Below are 23,858 nucleotides of genomic sequence, written 5' to 3'. Positions count from 1 at the left end.
ATAACCTTTCCCTAAACAATGACATCCCTATAATATTAATTCAAGAATATGTGTGATAACATTGAAAAATGACAATTTGATCAAGTGAAAGGCATCTATTTAGCATCTTCTATTGTAAAGACCCTGAGCTAAACCCTAGAAGAGAATACAAAGACAAAATGAAAACATTCTCTGCCCTCAAGGGGCTTATATTCTCCTGGGGAATAAAAGTCTATCCTGCCCCTAACCGTAGTTGGTAACAATGCTCACTTGCGTCAGAACTCACTCAGCACAAAGTTTACATCTCTCTTATTGTAATGATTGGAATGATGCCACCTGCTGGAGACTTACTGTAGGAAAGCTCCACCATGAGGAGAAGGCCTCTGAGGGCAAGGCCATGCAGCTTTTCTTTGGCGCCTGGAAGTGATGTTTGCTCATGGGTACTTTCTATCAAGGCTACCAGCCAATCAACTTGAGGAGCCTCCCATTTCTGGGAGGAACACTCGAAATAGGAAGTGGACGCTGGTGGGGGAGTTTGCTCTCTTTTGGTTCCTGACCTGGCCGTGGTGGAGACAAGACTCCAGAGGACTTCACAGAGGAGTTGAGGAAAGATAGGATTGCCAGGTTGTAGGAATTCTGTTCTCAATCTTTCTCTTTCTTTTACTATCTTTCAATAAACCCTTTAAAATGCTCTAGGAATAAAGGTTTGAATTACAGTGCATGAAAGTGACAAGTCCATTTTAGATGATCTCATTTCATGTGAGAACATTTGTTGGCATTTTTGAAACCCCACTAAAATGATAAGATAGGTTTAGAGACGTCACTTAGTGCCCAAGTTCTTTTAACATTTCTCCCTTTTCTCAACACTGTAAGAATTTTGGATCTCTTTAATGTACCAATCTGACACTGTTATGTGGGGAAAGGAAAAAGGTAAAATAAAATCTATCAATTTTGCTTCATGTAAACAACTTCTAAAAAAAACAACTGGGTGATGGAGGGCATTATAGCTCATGGCTGAAATGAGTTTTTCTGATTAGCTGTGGATTTCATTTATCTATTATTCCTTCCTTCTTTCATGACCAGAAATTTAAAATAAATGGCAATTGATGTTTGTTAATTTGATGTTTACATGTGGCTAAATGAGATTGTTACCCATATCATCTTCTATTAGGCCCCAGAAGAATATTACTTAGGTATTTATGGTGACTGCCAGAAGGAAGAAAACCACTCCAGTTCTCCATGGCTTGATAATTAAAAGAAGGGAATCAAAACAAGAAGAATCATGAATGAGGAGAGGTTTTCATTAAAGACAACTCTTTTAAAGTGAAATAGTGAGACTCAGAGGTGCTACTGAGGAACAGGGAGTAAAATGGAGAGAGAATTTGTAACCAGAGTAGCCAGATTATATAGAGAATCAATGAAAAGAGCCTGTTCCGGAGCCACAGGATTTATGTTTGAATCCAAATTCTGCCACTTAACCTGGGTGACTTTGGGTACATCATTCTTTGGGCCTTGATTTCCCTGTTTATCAAATAAAACATTTTGTTAAGTCCAGTTTTATTAACTAGATTGTGGTTTACTCCTTCATATTACAAAATGTAGATGGGCAAGGGGCTTGTATGGTAGTGGACATACAGTGCTTTTTAAACTTTTTCCACTCGCAACCCCTTTCCCCCCAAGAAATTAGTACATGATACCTCATATATAGGTATATAAAATAGGTATACGTAATCTTTTTTTTTGGGGGGGGGGTGGCTGGGCAGTGAAGGTTAAGTGACTTGCCCAGGGTCACACGGCTATTAAGTGTCAGGCGTCTGAGGCCCAATTTGAACTCAGGTCCTTCTGAATCCAGGGTAGGGGCTTTATCCACTGTGCCACCTAGCTGCCCCCATAATCATTTACTCCCCCACCCCCACCCCCCCACACACACATTCAGGTACACAACACCATATGGAGTCTCCACCCACAGTTTAAGAAACTTTGTTATAGTGAATGGAGTACTTGGCTTTGAGTCAGGAAATTGCAAATGGGTTTAAATCTCACCTCTCACCCGTATTAGCTGTGTAACTCTGGACAAATCACTTAACTGTGTGAGTTGGGATGTCTACCCTAGATGAGAGGGTTGTTTACCCCAAGCATTTGAAGACTTTCCCCAGGTGGAAGGGGGGATGAGAACAATTTGTTCCAGTGGACAGAAAGGAAGCTGAAGCAGGTGTTGTGAATGCTTTGAGCTTGGTCAGACATCAGAGATGCCAAGGTCATTCACTGCATGGTGGGATGATTACCAGTTGTCCTGACTTCTATCTGCCACTGGACTTTGATGACTGGAAGAGAGAGTGCAGCTGATGACTTTGTGTAGCTGCTTCATTTAAAACCAATTCACTCATAAGTCAAGACATCACCCCATGATGTCATTGGTCCTCTTCAAAAATAGAAAAACAAGGAGTTTCCTCTGTGTGTGTGTGTGTGTGTGTGTGTATGTGTGTGTGTGTGTGTGTGTATGAAACCCCAAACTTATGGCTTATTCCAGTGACTGCTTTTTTAAAACCATAGTTTTAGTAAGAGTTACTGGCCACACACTGTTTGGACTTCATTTTAAAGCATTGGTTAGAGGAAAGTTCATCACTCAATTTAGTTTACTTGTTTATGTACACTCAGTCCACCTCAATGGCCCTTTCCTCTGATTGGCCAGTTCTTTCCACAGTCTTCATTTTTTTTTTCTTTTTCTTTTTTTTCTTTTGGTGAGGCAATTGGGGTTAAGTGACTTGCCCAGGGTCACACAGCCAGTAAGTGTTAAGTGTCTGAGGCTGGATTTGAACTCAGGTCTTCCCGACTCCAGGGCCGGTGCTCTATCCACTGCGCCATCTAGCTGCCCCCACAGTCTTCATTTTAAGGAAAGTTATGTGCAAGCCAGCTATGTCTTCATTCCTCCTGATTCTCTACTTTGGTTGTGTAATGATTGGAATGACGCCACCTGCTGGAGACTTACTGTAGAAAAGTTCCACCATGAGGTGAAGGTCTCTGAGGGCAAGACCATGTGTCTTTGGTGTCAGGAAGTGACGTTTGCTTGTGGGAGGAAGAAAGGGGAGGCTGGCACTCTGACTCGCTCTCTTTCCTGTGGACTCTGGCGGAGAGCGGTGCTAGGAATGCTCTCTCCCTTTAATAGATAGATGAATCAGGCCTTTCTCTCTCTTTGCCAAATTCTTATTCTCCTTAATAAATGCTTAAAAGTCTAACTCTTGCTAAAGCTTACAATTTATTGGCAACCACTCATTAGATATTTTAGACAGACTAGCTAGAATTTTATCCTATACAGTTGGATCTAGGTTAGTTTGTAGCATATTTCTAATGGTGACTTGTGCACATGAAGTGTTATCAAAGATTTTCAAGATAAACACATCTGGAAAATGAGGTGGGCCAGTCATATAAAGGAAAGGGAGAGGTAACAGATGGAAAAGCCAAGTGCTGCATTGATTGATATATATGACATTTAAAAGACTTAATGGAAATGTATTGGCTGAATCTTCAACAAAGAATATGTAGAAGTGAATGGACAAAAATCATACAGAATAAGTAAGCATGGAGGTATAGCCATTTGTATTGTTAGAGGGAGTACCTACATTGATGATGCCGCTGATTCATCTGAAATGCTAACTCAGAATTAGAAAAGAGAAAAGATATGTGTGAGACATCAGCCTACCAAAGGGAGAGAGGTTCAGTTGAAGGAGGCAAAAAAGTTAACCAATATTTTTAATGAACTTCTTTGGGTGACAAGGTAGGGTGGTATAATGGATGAACTATTGGGCTTAGAAAGACCGGGTCTTGAAACCTGTTTCAGATGCTTTTTACTTCTGTCACCCTGGGCAAGTCACTTAACCTTTGTGCCTCAGTTTCCTTATCTGCAAAATTAGGGGGTTTAGGGGCAGCTAGGTGGCAAAGTGGATAAAGCATCAGCCTTAGATTCAGGAGTACCTGAGTTCAAATCCAGCCTCAGACTCTTGACACTTACTAGCTGTGTGACCCTGGGCAAGTCACTTAACCCCCAATGCCCCACAATAAGTAAATAAATAAATAATTAGAGGGTTTATTTGGTAGTGCTCTGAAGTCCCTTCCAGATCTGAATTCATGATCTCATGATCCTAGTACGTAATTTCTCTGAGCTGTATCTCCTTGACAAACCTACATGTTTTTTCTTCCTTTCCCCTTTCACAAACTCACTCTTTATTTCCAGATTGTAATTCCATTGATTGCACCGAGATTGAATGAGTCTCTTGGGATATGTTTTGTATGTTCAGGATTGCAAGGTGTTTGATTTGTTCTCTTATTCTTTTGTGCTGCCAACACTGGACATCAGTCAGCCTGCTGATGGGTGGAAAAACCTTGGTTTCCTTTTTGGAGCTGGACAGCATTTTGAGGGTAATTGGGAGCCCTTTGTAAAACTCTGTTCTATATTCAGCTAGAAATGTAAGGGGACTTAAACAAGTCAGTATACCTTTAAAAATATCAGCTTTTCTTTTTTATGCTTGTGCACATTATTACCAAGAGACACTTTTAACACAAAAAATCATTTAAAAAATTGTCATTATTCAGATAAGGATTTCATTAAAACTTCCTTAAAAAGAACATGTTATTGTTCTTATGTTGGAGTCTTGGAGATCTGAGGTCAAAGATGATGTCTGGGTAATTTAAGAGCATCACTTAGAAATCCTGGTTTTCAGAGTTATATAAAGAAACTAGAAATTAAACATTAAAGAACAAGAATGTATCAAGTGAAAATTGAGCTACCCAATTTTATTTTGCTCCTTCTTGCTACCTTGTGTAGATTCACAAACATCGGTGGCCTATTGACCATTTAATTTGTCTCCATAGTAAAATCTCAGAAATCTAATTTCCTCCAGTCTCTTTGATAGGTCCATCCCCCTCTCTCCCCCCCCCCCCACGCACGCACGCACGCACAAGTTCCTCTTCTTCAAATGTATCTACAGATAGTTGGAGATTCTTTGCACCTTTCTTGTTCCAGGTAGTTTATCAATGGGCTCTTTGTGTGAGGTGAGGAGGAAGGATCATTTTTATTTGCAAATAGAAAAAAACAAAGTGCATGCAGAGGGACATATCCTGTAGAGGTGGGTCTGAGATCAGGGTCTACCTCTTGATTCCCTACTCATTCAGAATAAAGGTTCCTGAGAGAGTATGCCCAGAGTGGCCCTTATGGAAAGTGAAATATAGTAGTTCAGCATTCAGAGATGTGAAGGGAGTGCATTCCAGGCTAAGGGGGGTGACCCTTTACACCAAAACAGGAGACAGCAGGATGAGATAAGGAAACAGCTCCAATTTGGCTGAGGTGTGGAATGGGTGAAGAGACACACAATGTAAAATAAAACCTAAAAGGTTGGGTTCTTTTGGTTTGTTTGTTTATTTTGGAGTCAAAAAGGGGAGAGGACTTTAAGTGCCAGGCTAAGGAGTCTGTTTTTCATTTCATAAATAATGGCCACAAAAGCTTCATGAGCCGGGCATTACAGTGGTTGGCCCTGTGCTGTAGGAATATCATTAATCTGGCAGCCATGTAGAACAGTTTTGAGTGCAAAGAGAGTAGAGGCAGGGATACTTCTGCAGAATTAAGAGACTATTGGTACCAAATTCGTTTTATGACACAAATATGGTGGTGATACCAAAACCAGGCAAAGCAAAAACAGAGAAAGAAAATTATAGACCAATTTCCCTAATGAATATTGATGCTAAAATCTTAAATAAGATATTAGAAAGGAGATTACAGCAAGTGATCACCAGGATAATACACTATGACCAGGTGGGATTTATACCAGGAATGCAGGGCTGGTTCAACATTAGGAAAACTATTAACATAATCAACCACATCAATAAGAAAACCAACCAAAATCATATGATTATCTCAATAGATGCAGAGAAAGCTTTTGACAAAATACAACACCCATTCCTGATAAAAACACTGGAGAGTTTAGGAATAGGGGGAGCTTTCCTTAAAATAATAAACAGTATCTACCTAAAGCCATCAGCAAGTATTATATGCAATGGAGATAAATTAGAGGCCTTCCCAATAAGATCAGGGGTGAAACAGGGATGTCCATTATCACCCCTATTATTTAATATTGTCCTAGAAATGTTAGCTTTAGCAATCAGAGAAGAGAAAGGAATTAAAGGAATTAGAATAGGCAAGGAGGAAACAAAACTATCACTCTTTGCAGATGATATGATGGTATACTTAAGGAATCCTCGAGAATCAAGTCAAAAATTACTTGAAACAATTAACAACTTTAGCAAAGTAGCAGGATATAAAATAAATCCACATAAATCATCAGCATTTCTATACATGACCAACAAAGTCCAGCAGCAAGAGATAGAAAGAGAAATTCCATTTAGAGTAACGGTAGATAATATAAAATACTTGGGAGTCTACTTGCCAAGACAAACCCAGGAACTCTATGAACACAACTACCAAACACTCTTCACACAAATCAAATCAGATCTAAATAATTGGAAAGATATCAATTGCTCATGGATAGGCAGAGCTAATATAGTAAAAATGACAATACTGCCTAAATTAATTTACTTATTCAGTGCCATACCAATCAGACTACCTAAAAATTATTTTATACAGCTAGAAAAAATAATAACAAAATTCATCTGGAAAAACAAAAAATCAAGAATATTCAGGGAAATAATGAAAAAAAATTCACAGGAAGGTGGGTTAGCGGTACCAAACCTGGAGCTTTACTATAAAGCGGCAGTCATCAAAACTATCTGGTACTGGCTAAAAAATAGAGTGGTAGATCAATGGAATAGGCTAGGCTCAGGAAATGCAGTAGTAAATGACACTAGTAATGTAGTGTTTGATAAACCCAAAGACTCCAGCTTCTGGGATAGGAACTCAGTATTTGACAAAAACTGCTGGGAAAACTGGAAGATAGTATGGCAGAAATTAGGCATAGACCAACATCTTACACCTTATACTAAAATAAGGTCAAAATGGATACACGATTTAGACATAAGAGGTGATACCATAGGTAAATTAGGAGAGAAAGGAATAGTCTACCTATCAGATCTTTGGAAAGGAAAACAGTTTATGACCAAACAAGAGATATAGTATATTATAAAATGCAAAATGGATGATTTTGATTACATTAGGGGAGGCAGAAAGCTAGGAAACAATTTTTATGGCCAATACTTCTGATAAAGGCCTCATCTCTAAAATATATAGGGAACTAAATCAAATTTATAAGAATGTAAGTCATTCCCCAATTGAGAAATGGTCAAAGGATATGAACAGGGCAGTTTCCCTTGATAATTTCTTGAAAGATGATGTCTGGGCCCTTTTATTGATCATGGCTTTCAAGTAGTCCAATATTTTTAAAATTATGTCTCTTGGATCTATTTTCTAGATCAGTTATTTTTCCGATGAAATATTTCACAATGTCTTCAATTTTTTCATTCTTTTTGTTCAATTTTTTCTTGACTTTTCATAAAATCATTAGTCATTATATTTGTTCAATTCTAATTTTTAAGAAATGATTTTCTTCAGTGAGTTTTTGTACCTCCTTTTCTATTTGGCCAATTCTACTTTTTAAGGAGTTTTTTTTTTTCAACCCTTAGTAAAATCATTTACTCAACCAACACAGCAAGAATAGTAATTACAGAACATCGCTTCCTTTCCACCTCCCTACCCCAAGAAAAACCTGGTTTGCACTGTCTCACAAATGCACAGAGTCTGTGCTTACAGAGAGTAGGTTAATATTTTAAGTTCAGTAGGAGTAAGGTATGGGTTTAGGGAACACATGGCCAAGGGAACTTACAATTCTGGAACAGCAGGACTACAATGTATCTTTTTCCATCAGAGAGTCCTCATAAATTTCACTGTGAGATAATAGCATCGAGATGGACGGGTCACTTTGCTGCTATACTGGGCTAGCTCCTCACAGGGTATGGCATCCTGTTTGGCTGAATGGGTGAGATTATTGCCAGGATGAACCTGGTAGGTCATTCTACTGAGCAGATTTCCAGTGGATGGATAAATAGCTCTTATCTATACCTTTTCCAGCCTCAAACTTAGCTGGGGGCTAGTGAGCTCTTTCAGCAGTACTACTGTGCTCTATAAGACAAGGATTGGAAGAAGATTCAGTTTTCTGCCCCTAGATTCTTGGTTTTGAGGTTTGTCACCTCCAGGCGGGAGATAGGAGAGGTATAGCTTCTATTTTCTTTTTTTTTAACCATAAAAGCATTTTATTATTTTCTAGTTACATGTAAAAATGGTTTTCAACATTTGTTTTCATAAGATTTTTAGCTCCAAATTTTTCTCCCACCCTTCCTTCCCTCCCCCTCTCTCCAAGGCATAAAGTAATCTGAGATAGGCTATTATACACATTTCTGCATTAGTCAAGTTGTGAAAGAAGAATCAGAACAGAAGGGGAAAACCTCTAAAAAGAGAAAAAAAACAATAACAAAAAAGCAGAAACAGTATGGTTCAGTCTGCATTCAGAATCCACACTTCTTTGTTCTGGATGTAGAAAACATCCAGAGTACTTTTCTTTTTCTTTTTTTTGGTGAGGCAATTGGGGTTAAGTGACTTGCCTAGGGTCACACAGCTAGCAATTGTTAAGTGTCTGAGGCCGGTTTTGAACTCAGGTCCTTCTGAATCCAGGGCCGGTGCTCTATCCACTGCGCCACCTGGCTGCCCCTCAGAGTACTTTTGAAATGTCTTGGGTCATTGCACTGCTGAGAAGATCCAAGTCTATCACTGTTGATCATCCCACAATGTTGCTATTACCATGTACAATGTTCTCCTGGTTCTATTCACTTCAGTCAGCATCAGTCCACCTACATCTTTCCAGCCATTCCCCAATTGATGGATGTTCCCTCAATTTCCACTTCTTTACCAAGGAGTTTTTTCTTCAGTAATCTTTTATGCCTCTTTTTCCATTTGGCCAATCCTCCTTTTCATTTTTTTTTGTACCTCTTTTACTATTTATGGTACTCTGTTTTTTTGGTTTTGCTTTTTTTGTTTTTTTGGTGGGGCATTTTGGGGTTAAGTGACTTGCCCAGGGTCACACAGCTAGTAAGTGTTAAGTGTCAGAGGTCGGATTTGAACTCAGGTACTCCTGAATCCAGGGCCGGTGCCTTATCCACTGCGCCATCTAGCTGCCCCTTGGTACTCTGTTTTTTAAGGTGTTATTTTTCTTCAGTATATATATATATTTTTTTTTTATCCATTTTTTTTTTTAGTGGGGCAATGAGGGTTAAGTGACTTGCCCAGGGTCACACAGCTAGTAAGTGTCAAGTGTCTGAGGCTGGATTTGAACTCAGGTAATCCTGAATCCAGGGCCAGTGCTTTATCCATTGCACCACCTACCTGCCCCTTTTCCATATATTATTATGGCTCCTTTACCAAGCTCTTGACTCTTTATTCATGATTTCTTGCATAACTCTTATTTTTTTTACCAATTTTCCTGCCACCTCTCTTACTTTATTTTCTGAGTCCTTTTTGAGCCCCACTCACCCATCCATGACCTAAGACTAATTCATATTTTTCTTGGAGACTTTAGATATAGGGGCTTTGATTTTGTTATCTTCTTCTGAGGGTGTGTTTTGATCTTCCTTATCACTATAGTAACTTTCTATGATCAGAATTTATCTGTTTTTTGCTCATTTCCCAGACTATTTCTTGACTTTCTTTCCTTTCTTTTTTTCTTCCTTTTGCTATCTGTGCTGTTGCGGTTTTTGTTGTTGTTGTTGTTTTGCAGTACAATGAGGGTTAAATGACTTGCCCAGGGTCACATAACTAGTAAATGCCAAGTGTCTGAGGCCGGATTTGAACTCAAGTCCTCCTGAATCCAGGGCCGGGGCTTTATCCACTGAGCCACCTAGCTGCCCCCTATTGTATTTACTTTTTCTTTTTTTAAGTGGGGCAATTGGGGTTAAGTGACTTGCCCAGGGTCACACAGCTAGTAAGTGTTAAGTGTCTAAGGCTGGATTTGAACTCAGGTACTACTGACTCCAGGGCTGGTGCTCTATCCACTGTGCCACCTAGCTGCCCCTAAAGGCAATCTCACCTGCTTTTCTACTGCTATTAATTTTGGGGGGGGGCAGGGCAATGAGGGTTAAGTGACTTGCCCATAGTCACACAACTAGTAACTGTCAAGTGTCTGAGGTCGGATTTGAACTCAGGTCTTCCTGAATCCAGAGCTAGTGCTTTATCCACCACCTAGCTGCCCTATTGTATTTGCTTTTAAAGGTGACAGTGGATAGAGGGCTGGACTTGTATTCAGGAAAACCCAAGTTCTGCTTCAAACTCATTAGCTGTGTGATTCTGGGCAAGACAGTAAATGAGAGGATTGGACTCTGGTCTCTGATGTCCCTTTCAGATTTAAATCTATGATCCTATGAACCTTTCATTTTTGTTTTTCATATTAATACAAATAATATGCCACAAACCTAAGGTCTCTTTGAAAGAAAAAATTGTGTATACTTGAATATATACGCATAGGCTGTACTCAGGTTTTTGATATGCAAATATGAGGAAATGTTTGTTTTCTGTTTGAACCAATATAATATTTTAATTTATTCTAAAAAGTCTGTGCTATAATGTAAGAGGAAAATGGAATAGCAAATCTTCAATATGCTGGAATTAGCCAGTAAGTTCTGTGAGGCTTAGCAATCTTACCAAAATTCTGATCAAGGATAAGCTTATTTGAAACTCTTGTCTCTTTCAGATGATACGAATTTGAAAACCCTTGGATTTTCCAGCTTAGACTTCATGAAGCTCAGCAGCCTTTATTACCATTTGCCTCATCTAAGGGCTCATGAAAACAATATTTATCCAAATATAATCTTTGGGAAAAACAGAACAGGAGGTGAGGTATAAAGTTCAATCTGGAAAAAAAATTGCATCTGATTTAAGGCTAATAGGAGAGAGAGAGAGAGGGAGAGAGAGAGGGAAGGAAGTGGGGGGAGAAGGGGAGGAGGGGTACGGTGGACAGACATGGACAGATGGACATGGATGGACAGACAGACAGATGGAAACAGCCTGGTCTGGGCTACCTTGAGGGTGCTTGGAGATGACTCAAATCATTCATTAACAAACCTCTGCAGGTCAGTGGCAGTAGGCATTTGGCAAAGGCCAGATGGCTGCTTGTCTAGGATGTTGTAGAGGGGAGTCCTTTTGAGATACAAGTTGCTGCACGTGTTCTCTACGGGTCCTTTTAACTCAGAGATTTTATAATTGATCATTTTCTCAATTTTGAGTGCTGGCCTCTTATATAAGAAAAGGAAAGTTCAAATAAGTGAAGCTCCCTATATCTATTACATCATGGAGTAGTAGAAAGAGCCCTGTCCCTGGAGTGAGAGGATCTGGGTTCAAATCTCCTTCCAGTTCTAATTCTAAATCCAGGATCTTAAGACCTGAACATGAGCATAACTAAAGGATTGCAGAAGAAAATCTGGGACTAAATACCACAAACTGTGCATAAAAAAATATGACTTGCTGATAGGTAGAAATAAGTATATGAAATAGATGGGGGTAGGGATGGTTTATGTTGCCGACATAAACGACACAAAATGAGTCTTTTTCCATGTACCATGGCCTTCAGCGCTAATATGGTTGTCCCTTCCTATTGCATATATGTTACATCAAAAGAAAAGTCTTGTTGCTTAAAAAAAAAGTTTCTCACTTACTTGAAATGATATGTCTCCATCCTTTTGTGTCTGCAGTGTCTGTGGTGATGGGTATTCCCACCATCAAAAGAGAAAAGCAAAATTATCTGATACAAACGCTGAATTCTCTATTCTTCCAAATGTCCACATTAGAAGAGGAGGACTGTCTTGTGATCATCTTTGTGGCTGAGGTGAGTGTGAAAAAGCCCTCTGAAGAAAACAAAGCACATCCTCATAACCCCCAAACAAATGTTTTGATCAGGGTTTACTAAGATTTCATCACATAGTTCTCCATCAGAACTGCTCATGTGGAGGCATTTATTGACAGATTCTCACACCTCACAAATCAGCTACTAACAGGTTCTAAGTGTATTGCAGGGTAAAAATATACACTGCATCTTATTTAGGACTTTAGCTGAAAAACAAATATTAAAAATCTGCCAATTAACTTATTTGTATAGAAAATCCATTTGTAAATGAATACACCGGTGCTAAGCAAATTCCCACTTCCTTTAGTGTGTTAGTAGGATTATAATTCGTTTCCATACTCTCTCTCTGGCAGTCAAAATACTATACACAGGTATCTTAGAGGTCTTGCTGTGCGCTTGCCACAAATCATTCAGTCAACTAATCAATCAGCAATGATTACTGTGTGCCAGACACTATGCTAGGACCTGATGATATAAAGACAAAGTGACAGCTGTCTCTGCCCTTAAGGATCTTATTACATTCTTATGAAGGAGGCAAGAAATGTGTGTGTATATCTGTATATATGGGTATCTATATACACATGCATTTTATATATATATATATATATATATATGATAAATTAAAGATGGGTATTTGCCCTCTTGTATTTAATTTAAAATTTGTTTTTATGAATTCTACTCTGAATTGATAAACAGACCCGAGGCTATAAATATTGCTCTAGATCCTCTTCCCTTTTGTTTTCTCTTGGGAGAATTATCGATCCTTTTACATCATTGTTCATTCTGTGTTATGCCTCTTGTTCTTTATAGTATACCATTGTGTTGCTTTATTCAGGCATTTTTCTTTTTTCTTTTCTTTTCTTTTTCTTTTCTGGTGAGGCAGTTGGTTAAGTGACTTGCCCAGGGTCACACAGCTAGTAAGTGTTAAGTGTCTGAGGTCAGATTTGAACTCGGGTCCTCCTGACTCCAGGGCTTATGCTCTATCCACTGTGCCACCTAGCTGCCCTGCATTTTTCTTTCTGCTCCTAAACTTTAGCTTAAAACACTCTTGCTGAGGTCACAAACGCATTGCCAAACTTGATCCCTGCTTTTTGGCTAACAGGATGCATCTCTTGCCAGGAGCCCATTCTGATACCATTAAGCCATGGCAATACAGAGCCAGCTGTTCATCTCCCATTCCCTCTGTCCTTTCAATGGTATGACCTTCAACTGGAAGACAAAATAAAAACATGACTCATGCCCTGAAGTCATTTTTCCCGCCAGCCAGAATTTCATAGTCCCTGGAAAGACATCTCAGGTATCTTCTGGCTAGTCTGTGTGTACCTTTGTGAATCAGCCAGCATGGCTTCAATAACAGGATTCTTCTAACCTGAGTCCTTTTTTGGAATTGTGGGACATGAACTAGTGCTGTTCAGTCACTCAATAAGCCTTTATTGAGTTCCTACTATGGTCTAGGTGCTCTGCTAGGTATTGGGGAGACAAAGGCAAGAGTGAAATGGTTGTTGCCCTCTGAAAGTCTCCATCCAGCTCAGGGAAACCATATGATCCCATATGAGTATGTGCACAATAAATACAAGGTGATTTCATGTATGTGGTGCTTTTTATGCTGGGTTCTGAAGGAAGCTCAGGATTCTCAGAAGTAGAATTGAGAGGTAATTAGCATTCCAGGGATGGGGGACATCCATGAAAATGTATGGAAAAAAAGGAGCTAGGACATTGCATACAAGAAATAGCAAGAAGGCTTGAACTGTATTGTGCATGAATGGGGAGTAATGTATAATAAGCCTGGAAAGCTAGGTCAACTTCAGTTTGCAAAGGGCTTTAAATTCCAAACAGGAATTTATATTTGATACTAGGTGTGGTAAGGCAGCCACTGACACTTAATTGAATGAGGGAGTAGAATGGTCAGATTTGCACTTTAGGAAAATCACTTTAGCAACTGTATGTATGGTGTGTTTGAGAGGGAGAGACTTGAGGCAGGAGCACTTAATTAGTCCCTAATTGGGATTAATTAGTAAGTTCCTAACTGGTGTGTTGGAGGGGGCGGGACTACTGCCTCCATATGCTCAGCCACAGTGTTCAAACTTGGCAGCTTAGCTGGGTGGGCGGGGATCCAGGAGGGACCAGGGCAATTGGGCGTTCTAGCCTTAGAAGCAGGGACTCCTGCTGTCAGAGCCAGGGGCGCAGCCACCTCTGGAGGAGGCTGGGTTATTGCTTCCAGGTATGCAAAAGAAAAGCATGAGCAGGGAGCTGCAGTTGGAGAAGCAGCCCCAATGGGAGAGGGGAGGAAGTCAGGCAGAAAGCCAAAAAAGGCAGGATGCAGGATGCAGGATTTGTGGAGGAGCAAGAATTTGAGAAATGTGAGGAAAGAGAAAAGTCGGTTTGAGAAGCCTGAGGAGCAGACAAGTTTGTAAAAGGAGCAGGTGAGGCAGTTTGCAGAGGCAAGTGCCCATCTGGCAAGGCAGGAGAGCTGGTGGGGTGGGAGAAGCTGGTGGGGTGGGAGAAGCTGGCGTATCACCCTATGTGGTCTCCTTCCTCAATCTACTCCAGAGTTCCCAATAAATTAAATCCTTGGGGGATATGTGTGGAGCAGGATTATTTGTAAATCTCTCAGTGTTTGGAAATCAAATGATCCATACTCCGGCCACAATGGTTGGTCCTTTGATAAGCTAAAGTAATTTTTATGCCAACTAAAACTACATGTAAAAAGCTTCCTCTTGGTCATTTCTGACTTTACTTCCAGTTTACCGGAATCCTAATTCATGAGAATCCTTTCTAGGGGAGACTCTCATGGTATAAAACAGATTTTAGTATTCTTTGCTCCCATGATATGTAATTCAAATCTTTTCCTCCTATCTCCCCATTTGCCCGTTAGCCAGAGTAAAGTTTGAGGGGGAAAGCCCCTAAATACTTAGAAAAAAGCAGGCAGAAAAAGGCACATGGAAATTTAAAGGGACAGGCACATAGGCTCAACATACAAACACAGAAGTTCTTACCAAGTTGCTTGAAGAGAAAATCAGAAGATTTTGGTATCCGAAACACCAATAGTGGTTGCCAACTATGTTGTTTGAAATATTGGGGGGAAGCCTGCTTCTGTCTAAGTTATTGGGGAACTTAGCTGGGTTTTCTAATATACTGCTACTTTAAAATTAGAGGATATTGCACATGACTCTGAATTAGAGTTCAGAAGCCTTATGTGAGAGGGAGAGAGAGAGGGAAAGAAAGAGAGAGACACACACACACACAAGCCAGAGTTCCTGAGTGTGTGTGTGTGTTCTCTGGGTCCTCCCCCAAACCCATTATTAATACTTATTTTCTCTCACTGGACTGCATTTGTCTCGGTGAGAGGTCACAAATGCCTGACCTTCGATGATGGTAGCGTGACCGGAGAATGCGATGGGTGTTGTCGAAATAGAATTGACAAGACTTGGCAACTGATTGGATGTGTAGGATGATGGGTAATGAGGAGTTGAGGATTGATCTAAGGTAGCAAACCTAAGCAGCCATAGGGTACTGTTGACAAAAATGGGAAATTCTAAAAAGGGTAGATTCTTGGCAAAAAATGATGAGTCCTGTGTATATTGGGTTTGAGATGCTATTGGACATGTAAAATATCCAAGAAGTTGGTAATTTGGGACTGGAACTCAGGAGAGGGCACTGGGTTGGCTATAGAGAGATAGACAAAATATCGATTAAATACTCTGTGCCATTCATTGTTCTAGGTGTTGGGAATACACAAAGAAAGTCTGCCTTTGAGGAAAAACATACTTGAAAGGGAGCAGAAAAGCTGGGTGGGGAATGTTCCCAGACAAGGAGGTAAAATAGTGTGGAGAATCGAGAGCCAGGTTTGAAAGGAGCATGGTGGGTGTGGGTGTTTCCTTAAATGGATGGTCCAAAGAGGAAGGAACTCACCAATCAGAGGAGGAGGCCAGGAAGGTGCGGTTGTTGCCAGGATGAGAAGGCTACTGGGATAGAAGTGAAATGTTTGGGGGAGTCATGGAGTGAGCCAAGGTTGAATGATGTCTAAGTTCATGACTCTTCTGTAGGGGGTGTGGCAGTTGAACTCTCAGAAGCTGAAAAGATCAGCAAGAGAGAGTAGAGAGAGAAAAGAACCCAGAACAGTGTCTTGGGATACACTCATAGTTAGGGGGAGGGCTTTAAATTTCTTCAGGAGATCCAGATGGGGGAAGCTAGGTGGCGCAGTAGATAAAACACTGGCCCTGGATTCAGGAGGACCTGAGTTCAAATCCTGCCTCAGACACTTAACACTTACTAGCTGTGTGACCCTGGGCAAGTCAGTTAACCCCAATTGCCTCACTAAAAAAAAAAAGATCCAGATGTAAGGATGGGGAAAGCCACCTACACTCAATACCTCTCTGCCTCACTACCTACTCCCTTTTTTTTTTTTTTTTTTTGCGGGACAATGGGGGTTAAGTGACTTGCCCAGGGTCACACAGCTAGTAAGTGTCAAGTGTCTGAGGCTGGATTTGAACTCAGCTACTCCTGAATCCAGGGCCAGTGCTTTATCCACTGCGACACCTAGCCGCCCCTACTACCTACTCTTCTTAATTCCTTGCCATTTTGCTTCCATTCCCAACATGCTGCTGAAACCACTCTCTCAGATCTTGTCAATGATCTAACCAAAACCACCATATCCAGTGTCCTTTTCACCATCCCTCCTCCTTGATTTCTCTCCCATTCTATTACCACTGTTTTGGCAATTCAAAGGAGGTTTCACAAAAGAACCAGATGGGATAAATTAATAATACTTAAAGCACTAAGCCTTTATTCTCGTCTGCTTTAAGCCACATAAAAGAAAGTTCAGTTACCTAGGGACCCAGGGGGTTGGGAACACAGGTACAGACAGAACAAGGAAAATATGCAACTCAGGCAGTCACCAAAACTTTCAAACCAAGGCAGGAGAGGAATCCAACTAGTGAAATCCAGCCAGGGCTATTTGATGATGCATGCAAAGATCACTGGTTTTACAGGGACATGGTGAATCCTCAGTCAGGCACATTATATTATTTTCCCATCTCTGGTAGCACAGGCAGGGAGGTGTCAGTCTGATCAGTGAGGTTTATGAGGTTCCCAGGTAAAGAAGACTGAATGGGGGTGGGGTGGGGGGAGACACAAAGTATTAGCCAGGAAAAGAGGGGGCGTATGCAGAACTGAAAAGGCTTGCTGCAGGAGAGGCTCCGTGTCATCAAAAAAGGGGCATCTTTTGGGGACCAGCATATCCTTTCTGTAACTTTGACAACTTAACCTGCCTTCTTCTGGGTACTTTTTGGCTTCAGAGACATCACATTGGACTGATTGCCCCTCTTGACCATTTAAACACCTGTCTTTTTTTCTGGTTCCTTATCAGAATGCCTTTCAGGCATTTAAGGTGGGACTTCAGAAGGGTTCGCCTTCCCATCCCCTCCCTCCACAGCAAGACCATTCACTGTCATAGCTTCTATTGGCCTCTCCACATATTTAGGTGTCCTTTTTGAGTTCCAAACCCACATCTCTCCCTGGTTCTCCCACCTCATGCTCAACACGTCTACACCCCTGCTTATGAGCTTTTCCTTTTTCTGAATTTCAGAGTCAGAAGCACTTGGGATGGAGCCCGGCTTCCATGTTTGAAACCAGGATTTGGTTGGTGTGATCCTCTCCTTCTGCTTCTCTTATCTAACATATTACCAAGTCCTATTGATTTTTACCCCTGCAATAGCCTCTTTTCCCACTGCCAATGTCCTTTTACAGACCTGCCAGGACTACTTGGCTCCATTCTTCCCCCACCCCCACTCCATCTTCTCTACCTTTGCCAGAAAAACCTTTACATATAGATGTATATGGTCATGTGACTCCTGCTCACCAATCTCAAGGGACTTTGTTTCCTTTGCTAAATAGAGTTCATTCCCCTTGGATTGTTCTTCAAAGCACTCCATAATTTGGAACTGCCCTCTCTTTTTTTCCATTTTTTTCCTTTTATTTTGATCAATGATTTCATTATTATAGAGATCTCCTGATGAAAAAAATTCTTCTCTGTCACATAGAATCTTAGAGAATTGCCCTAAACACTGAGAAGTAAAGTGATCTCTCAGGGTCATGCTGTCAATATATGTCAGAAGCAGGTCTTGAACTTGGTGCTTCTTGCTGCTGGGGCTGCCTCTCTGCACCACACCACACTATGTTTCTTTTCATCTAGCCTTGCCCAGGCAAAGGGGACTTCCCTCCCCTCTTAATTAATTTGCCTTTCACCTTCTTGCCACCATGCTTTTGGCTCATATTCTTCTTTGTGCCTACACTGTCTTTCCCCCCTTTCCCTGTTGCATTTTTCTTTTTTTTTTTTTTTTTTTGGCGAGGCTGGGGTTAAGTGACTTCCCTGGGGTCACACAGCTAGTAAGTGTTAAGTGTCTGAGGTCATATTTGAACTCAGGGCCGGTGCTCTATACACTGCGCCACCTAGCTGCCCCTTCCCTGTTGAATTTTGATCTGGAAGGAAATTTAGAGGTTAATTAGCCCTTTTTTTTAACTGATGGGAAAACTAAATTCCAGAAGGTTACAGGACTTACACAAGGTGTCATGAGTTGTAAATGACAAGGATTAGAGCCACTGTTCTTGGCCTCCAGTCAGTTCCCATTCTACCATATTACCTGCTTCCCCTATAAAGTCTTTATTAAAGACATGTTCCTAAGTATCCTTATTTTTCAGTATTGGACCATTACCCTGTTGTTGAAATGGCACAGGTCTGCCAGAACCTTTTTTTGGACAATGACAATTTTCTCAAGGGCAATTGAGAACTGAGGGGTAGCCTTCTTTCTCAAAGAGAATCAAGGGGCAGCCAGAGGGTACCATATTGCAATGCAGTATGGTATTTTTCCTGCATGTGAATTGACTCCTTAAGAGCACAGTATCATATATAGCTATAGTGCCAGGATTGTGAGATTAAAAAAATTTTTTTCAGCATGAAGTCTTATGAGATTTTTAATTAAGATCAACAAGTAGGAAGCATCAACTTTTCATCTTGTCACTCATCTTTCAGAATATGGTGATACTGTGATCAGCATATTTAACGGAGGAGGTATTTTGCTGAATTGTTTCTCACTTTCTGAATATTTCAGGTTTTCTTTTCCCTGTTGTACATACTGGGAAGCTGTGGGAAAGAAGGGTTATGTCCTTTATCCAGCATTGTAGATAGCCAGTATTAGCATTCAGTATTACCACCAGTCAGTCCGTTCATTAGCATCTTCTCTTCTGGGTCCTGGTGAAAGGGGATTGACGACATAAAACAAATATTTACTCACTGTCACTGAACTTCCTCACTTGACTTGATCCCATGAATAGTATGACCTAGTTTTTTTTTTTTTTTTTGCAGGGCAGTAAAGGTTAAGTGACTTGCCCAGGATTACACAGCTAGTAAGTGTCAAATGTCTGAGGCTGGATTTGAACTCAGGTCCTCCTGAATCCAGGGCCGGTGCTCTATCCACTGCACCACCTAGCTGCCCCCATGACCTAGTCTTGAGTGTCCATTACTTCAGTGCTATCTTTGACTTCTTTCATGTATCCCATTAAGTTCTGTTCATTTTAATTCCATGATACCTCAAAGACCCAACCCCTATTCTTTATTTCCACACCCCACCCAAATACAAGCCCTCATTACCATCCACCTGGATCATTGAATTAACTTCCTACTTGTGTTGTATTAGCACCTTGCTTTTCCTTAGAAATAATGGTTAGCTTATAAGGGGACTGATGGTTTATGGTCAGGCCATTATAGTACAATAATATGGAATGATATTGGACCTTGTGCCTGAAGGTCTACATTTGAATCCCTTTAGATAAGTCACTTCATATTTCTGATAACTCAGTTACCTCATCTGTATAATGAATGTGATAATATCTGCCTCAGGAGGCTATTGGAAAGATCACCAAAGAGGAATTATTTAAAGAGCTTTGTAGCTACAAGATGGCATGCAAACATCAACTATTCTTATTCCCCAAAGGGATCTTGGTGTAGGAGAAAGAATACTGGACTTGGAGCCTTAGGGACTGTCACAACTTCTCTGAATTCCATTTCTTCATCTGTAAAATGGCAATGATAATACCTATTGGACCTACTTTACAAAGTTGTTGTTTGGCTCCAGTGAAATCATAATACACATAAAACACTTTCCAAAGTTAGAGCCTCAGAAATGTCTCCAATAGGGGTCAGCTAGGTGGCTCAGTGGATAAAGCACTGGCCCTGGATTCAGGAATAACTGAGTTCAAATCGGGCCTCAGACACTTGACACTTATTAGCTGTGTGACCCTGGGCAAGTCACTTAACCCTCATTGCCCCGCAAAAAAAAAAAAAAAAGAAAGAAAGAAATGTCTCCAATAGCAGTGACTACTGGTATTACTGTTCAATTGCTGCTATAGTTTAATTTATTTACTAATGTCACTTGAATTTTATCATGGCATTAAATATTTAATGTAGAATTAGGCTTTCTCTTCTTCATTCACAGCTCTGTTTCTGCTTTTTTTGCTTTGTTAATATCATTTTGTGCATTGAAATTATGGTTTAAAAAAATAATTTATTCTAAACCAAGTGAGAGATGACATGAATCCTAATTATGTACCTATCTACCACTTTAAATTCTAGCATTTATATTCCATCTAACAACTGTATTTTCCATACAAAAATTAATCATTTAATGACTCCCTCAGGAAGTCTCTTGTGGTAATCTCTAACCTGTATGTTCCCTGGTCTGCTAAACCTGAACTAAATTTCTAAATTTTAAGTGGCCCTAGGCAAAGGAGACTCTACTAGGATTAATTTGTTCATTCATTATTATTCAAGGAAAACCAATTTAGCCAGAAAACTTTTTCATGCTTAACTGAAGTGGTTTACAAAATAAAGCTTATCCATAATGATTTTTTATTTTCAAAAAATTACCATATCAGACATTAAGCAGTCCCTTTTAGGTTATTATCCTAAGAGTCTACATGTGTAGTTCAAAGATGCTATCACCACTCAAAACACCCCTGGAATTGTTCCTTTGGTATTTCCTTAAGCATCTTAAGCTTCTGTTTTTGTTTGTTTGTTTTTGTTTTTGTTTGTTTGTTTTGTGGGGCAATGAGGGTTAAGTGACTTGCCCAGGGTCACACAGCTAGTAAATGTCAAGTGCCTGAGGCTGGATTTGAACTCAGGTCCTCCTGAGTCCAGGGCCAGTGCTTTATCCACTACACCACCTAGGTGCCCCATCTTCAGCTTCTTTTAACTGTTCATCCAATCCTAGAATCTCAGAGTTGCAAGGATTCTCAAAGGCTATCTAGTATAGCTGATGATTGGCAAAAAATATTCCTTTTAACATCCCCAATAATTGGTCATTGAGTCTTCTGTTGTTTGAAGACTTTATTGCTTTTCTTTTTCTTTCTTTAAAAAAAATTATTTTATTTAAAATTTTTTCCCCAATTACATGTAAAGATTTGTGTGTGTGTGTTGGTGTTTGTGTTAGTTCCCTATATATTTTAGAAATGAGGCCTTCATCAGAAATACTGGCTGTAATAATTGTTTCCCAGCTTTCTACCTCCCTTCTAATTTTGGCTGCATTGCTTCTGTTTGTACAAAAACTTTTTCTGATAAAAGTATTTTATTTTTTTCCAGTTACATGTAAAGATAGTTCTCAACATTTGTTTATACAAGCTTTCCAATTTCAGATTTTTCTCCCTCCCCCCTCCCTTAGACAGCAGGTAATCTGATATAGGTTTTATATATATATATATATATATATATGTTTAATGTTATTATGTATATATAAAATAACATTAAATATATTTCTGTATTAGTCATGTTATAAGAGAAGAATCAGAGAAATGAGAAAAACCTCAAAATAGAAAAACAGCAGCACTAAAAACAAAAGAAATAGTATGTTCCAATTAGCATCTAACTGCACAGTTCTTTTTTTTTTTTTTCTGGATTTGGAGATTCCTTTCCATCATGGGTCCCCTGGAACTCTCCTGTACCATTGCATTGGTGAGAAGAATCTAGTCCATCACAGTTGATCAACACTTAATGTTGATGGTACTGTGTACAATGTTCTTCTGGTTCTGCTCATCTCACTCATCATCAATTCATGCAAGTCCTTCCAGGTTTCTCTGAAGTCCTCCTGCTCATCGTTTCTTACAGCACAATAGAATTCCATTACATTTATATACCACAACTTGTTCAGCCATTCCCCAATTGATGGGCAACCCCATAATTTACAATTCCTTGCCACCACAAAAAGAACAGCTATAAATATTTTTGTACATGTGGGCCCTTTTCCGTTTTTTATGATCTCTTTGGGAAAAAGACCCAAAAGTGATATTGCTGGGTCAAAGGGGTATGCACAGCTTTCTAGCCCTTTGGGCATAATTCCAAATTGCTCTCCAGAATGGTTGGATCAGTTCACAGCTCCACCAACAATGCATTAGTGTTCCAATTTTCCCACAGCTTCTCCAACATTTATTATTTTCCTTTTTTTTCACATTAGCCAATCTGATAGGTGTCAGGTGGTACCTCAGAGTTGTTTTAATTTGCATCTCTCTAATCAATAGTGATTTAGAGCATTTTTTCATATGGGAATAGATAGCTTTGATTTCTTTATCAGAAAACTGCCTGTTCATATCCTTTGACCATTTCTCAATTGGGGAATGACTAGGATTCATATAAATTTGATTTAGTTCCCCATATATTTTATTTATTTTTTTGTTTGTTTGTTTTGCAGGGCAATGGGGGTTAAGTGACTTGCCCAGGGTCACACAGCTAGTAAGTGTAAAGTGTCTGAGGCTGGATTTGAACTCAGGTACTCCTGAATCCAGGTCTGGTGCTTTATCCACTGCACCACCTAGCCGCCCCCCCCTATATATTTTAGAAATGAGACCTTTATCAGAAGTACTGGCCATAAAAATTCCCAGCTTTCTGCATCCCTTCTTTTTTTTTTTTAATAAAGTATTTTATTTTTTTCCTGTTACATGTAAAGATAGTTCTCAACTTTTGTTTATACAAGCTTTCCAATTTCAGATTTTTCTCCCTCCTTCCCTGCCCTCCCTATATGTATATATATGTATATATATATATATATATACATACACACACATATATATATATAAAAAATATTAAACATATTTCTGCATTAATCATGTTATAAGAGAAAAATCATAGCAGTGAGGAAAAACCTCAAAGCAGAAAAACAACAGCACCAAAACCAAAAGAAATAGTATGTTTCTTTTTTTTTTCGTTTGTTTTTTTTTGGGTTTTTTTGCGGGGCAATGGGGATTAAGTGACTTGCCCAGGGTCACACAGCTAGTTAAGTGTCAAGTGTCTGAGGCCGGATTTGAACTCAGGTACTCCTGACTCCAGAGCCGGTGCTTTATCCACTGCGCCACCTAGCCGCCCCTGAAATAGTATGTTTCAATCAGCATCTATACTCCACAGTTCTTTTTTTTTTTCCCCTGGATTTGGAGATCCTCTTCCATTATGAGTCCCCTGGAACTCTTCTGTACCATTGCACTGGTGAGAAGAATATAGTAGATCAACACACAATGTTGATGATACTGTGTACAATGTTCTTCTGGTTCTGCTCATCTCACTCATCATCAGCCCACGCAAGACCCTCCAGGTTTCTCTGAACTCCTCCTGCTCATCGTTTCTTACAGCACAATAGTATTCCATTGTATTCATATACCACAACTTGTCCAGCCATTCCCCAATTGATGGGCATCCCCTCAACTTCCAATTCCTTGCTACCACATAAAGAGCAGCTATAAATATTTTTGTACATGTGGGTCCTTTTCCCTTTTCCATGATCTCTTTGGGGAAAAGACCCAAAAGTGGTATTGCTGGGTCAAAGGGTATGCACAGCTTTCTGGCCCTTTGGGCATAATTCCAAATTGTTCTCCAGAATGGTTGGATCAGTTCACAGCTCCACCAACAATGCATTAGTGTTCCAATTTTCCCACAGCTTCTCCAACATTTATTAT

The 23,858-nt window shown here is 39.9% G+C and overlaps 1 protein-coding gene across 1 annotated transcript in view; it reads left to right on the top strand.

Moving 5' to 3' along the window:
• Nucleotides 1-23,858, top strand: part of MGAT4D (MGAT4 family member D) — a 127,816-nt gene that overhangs the window by 41,552 nt on the left and 62,406 nt on the right. Inside the window, exons 3-4 of the mRNA XM_043973134.1 lie at nucleotides 10,719-10,859; nucleotides 11,716-11,849. Of these exons, the coding sequence (XP_043829069.1) occupies nucleotides 10,719-10,859; nucleotides 11,716-11,849 (275 nt within the window). The remainder of the gene's footprint in view (nucleotides 1-10,718; nucleotides 10,860-11,715; nucleotides 11,850-23,858) is intronic.

The sequence above is a fragment of the Dromiciops gliroides genome, chromosome 6, assembly GCF_019393635.1.
Source record: "Dromiciops gliroides isolate mDroGli1 chromosome 6, mDroGli1.pri, whole genome shotgun sequence".
NCBI lineage: Eukaryota > Metazoa > Chordata > Mammalia > Microbiotheria > Microbiotheriidae > Dromiciops > Dromiciops gliroides.
The sequence above is the reverse complement of the archived record's forward strand: the minus strand, read 5'-3'. Positions and strand labels throughout refer to the sequence as shown.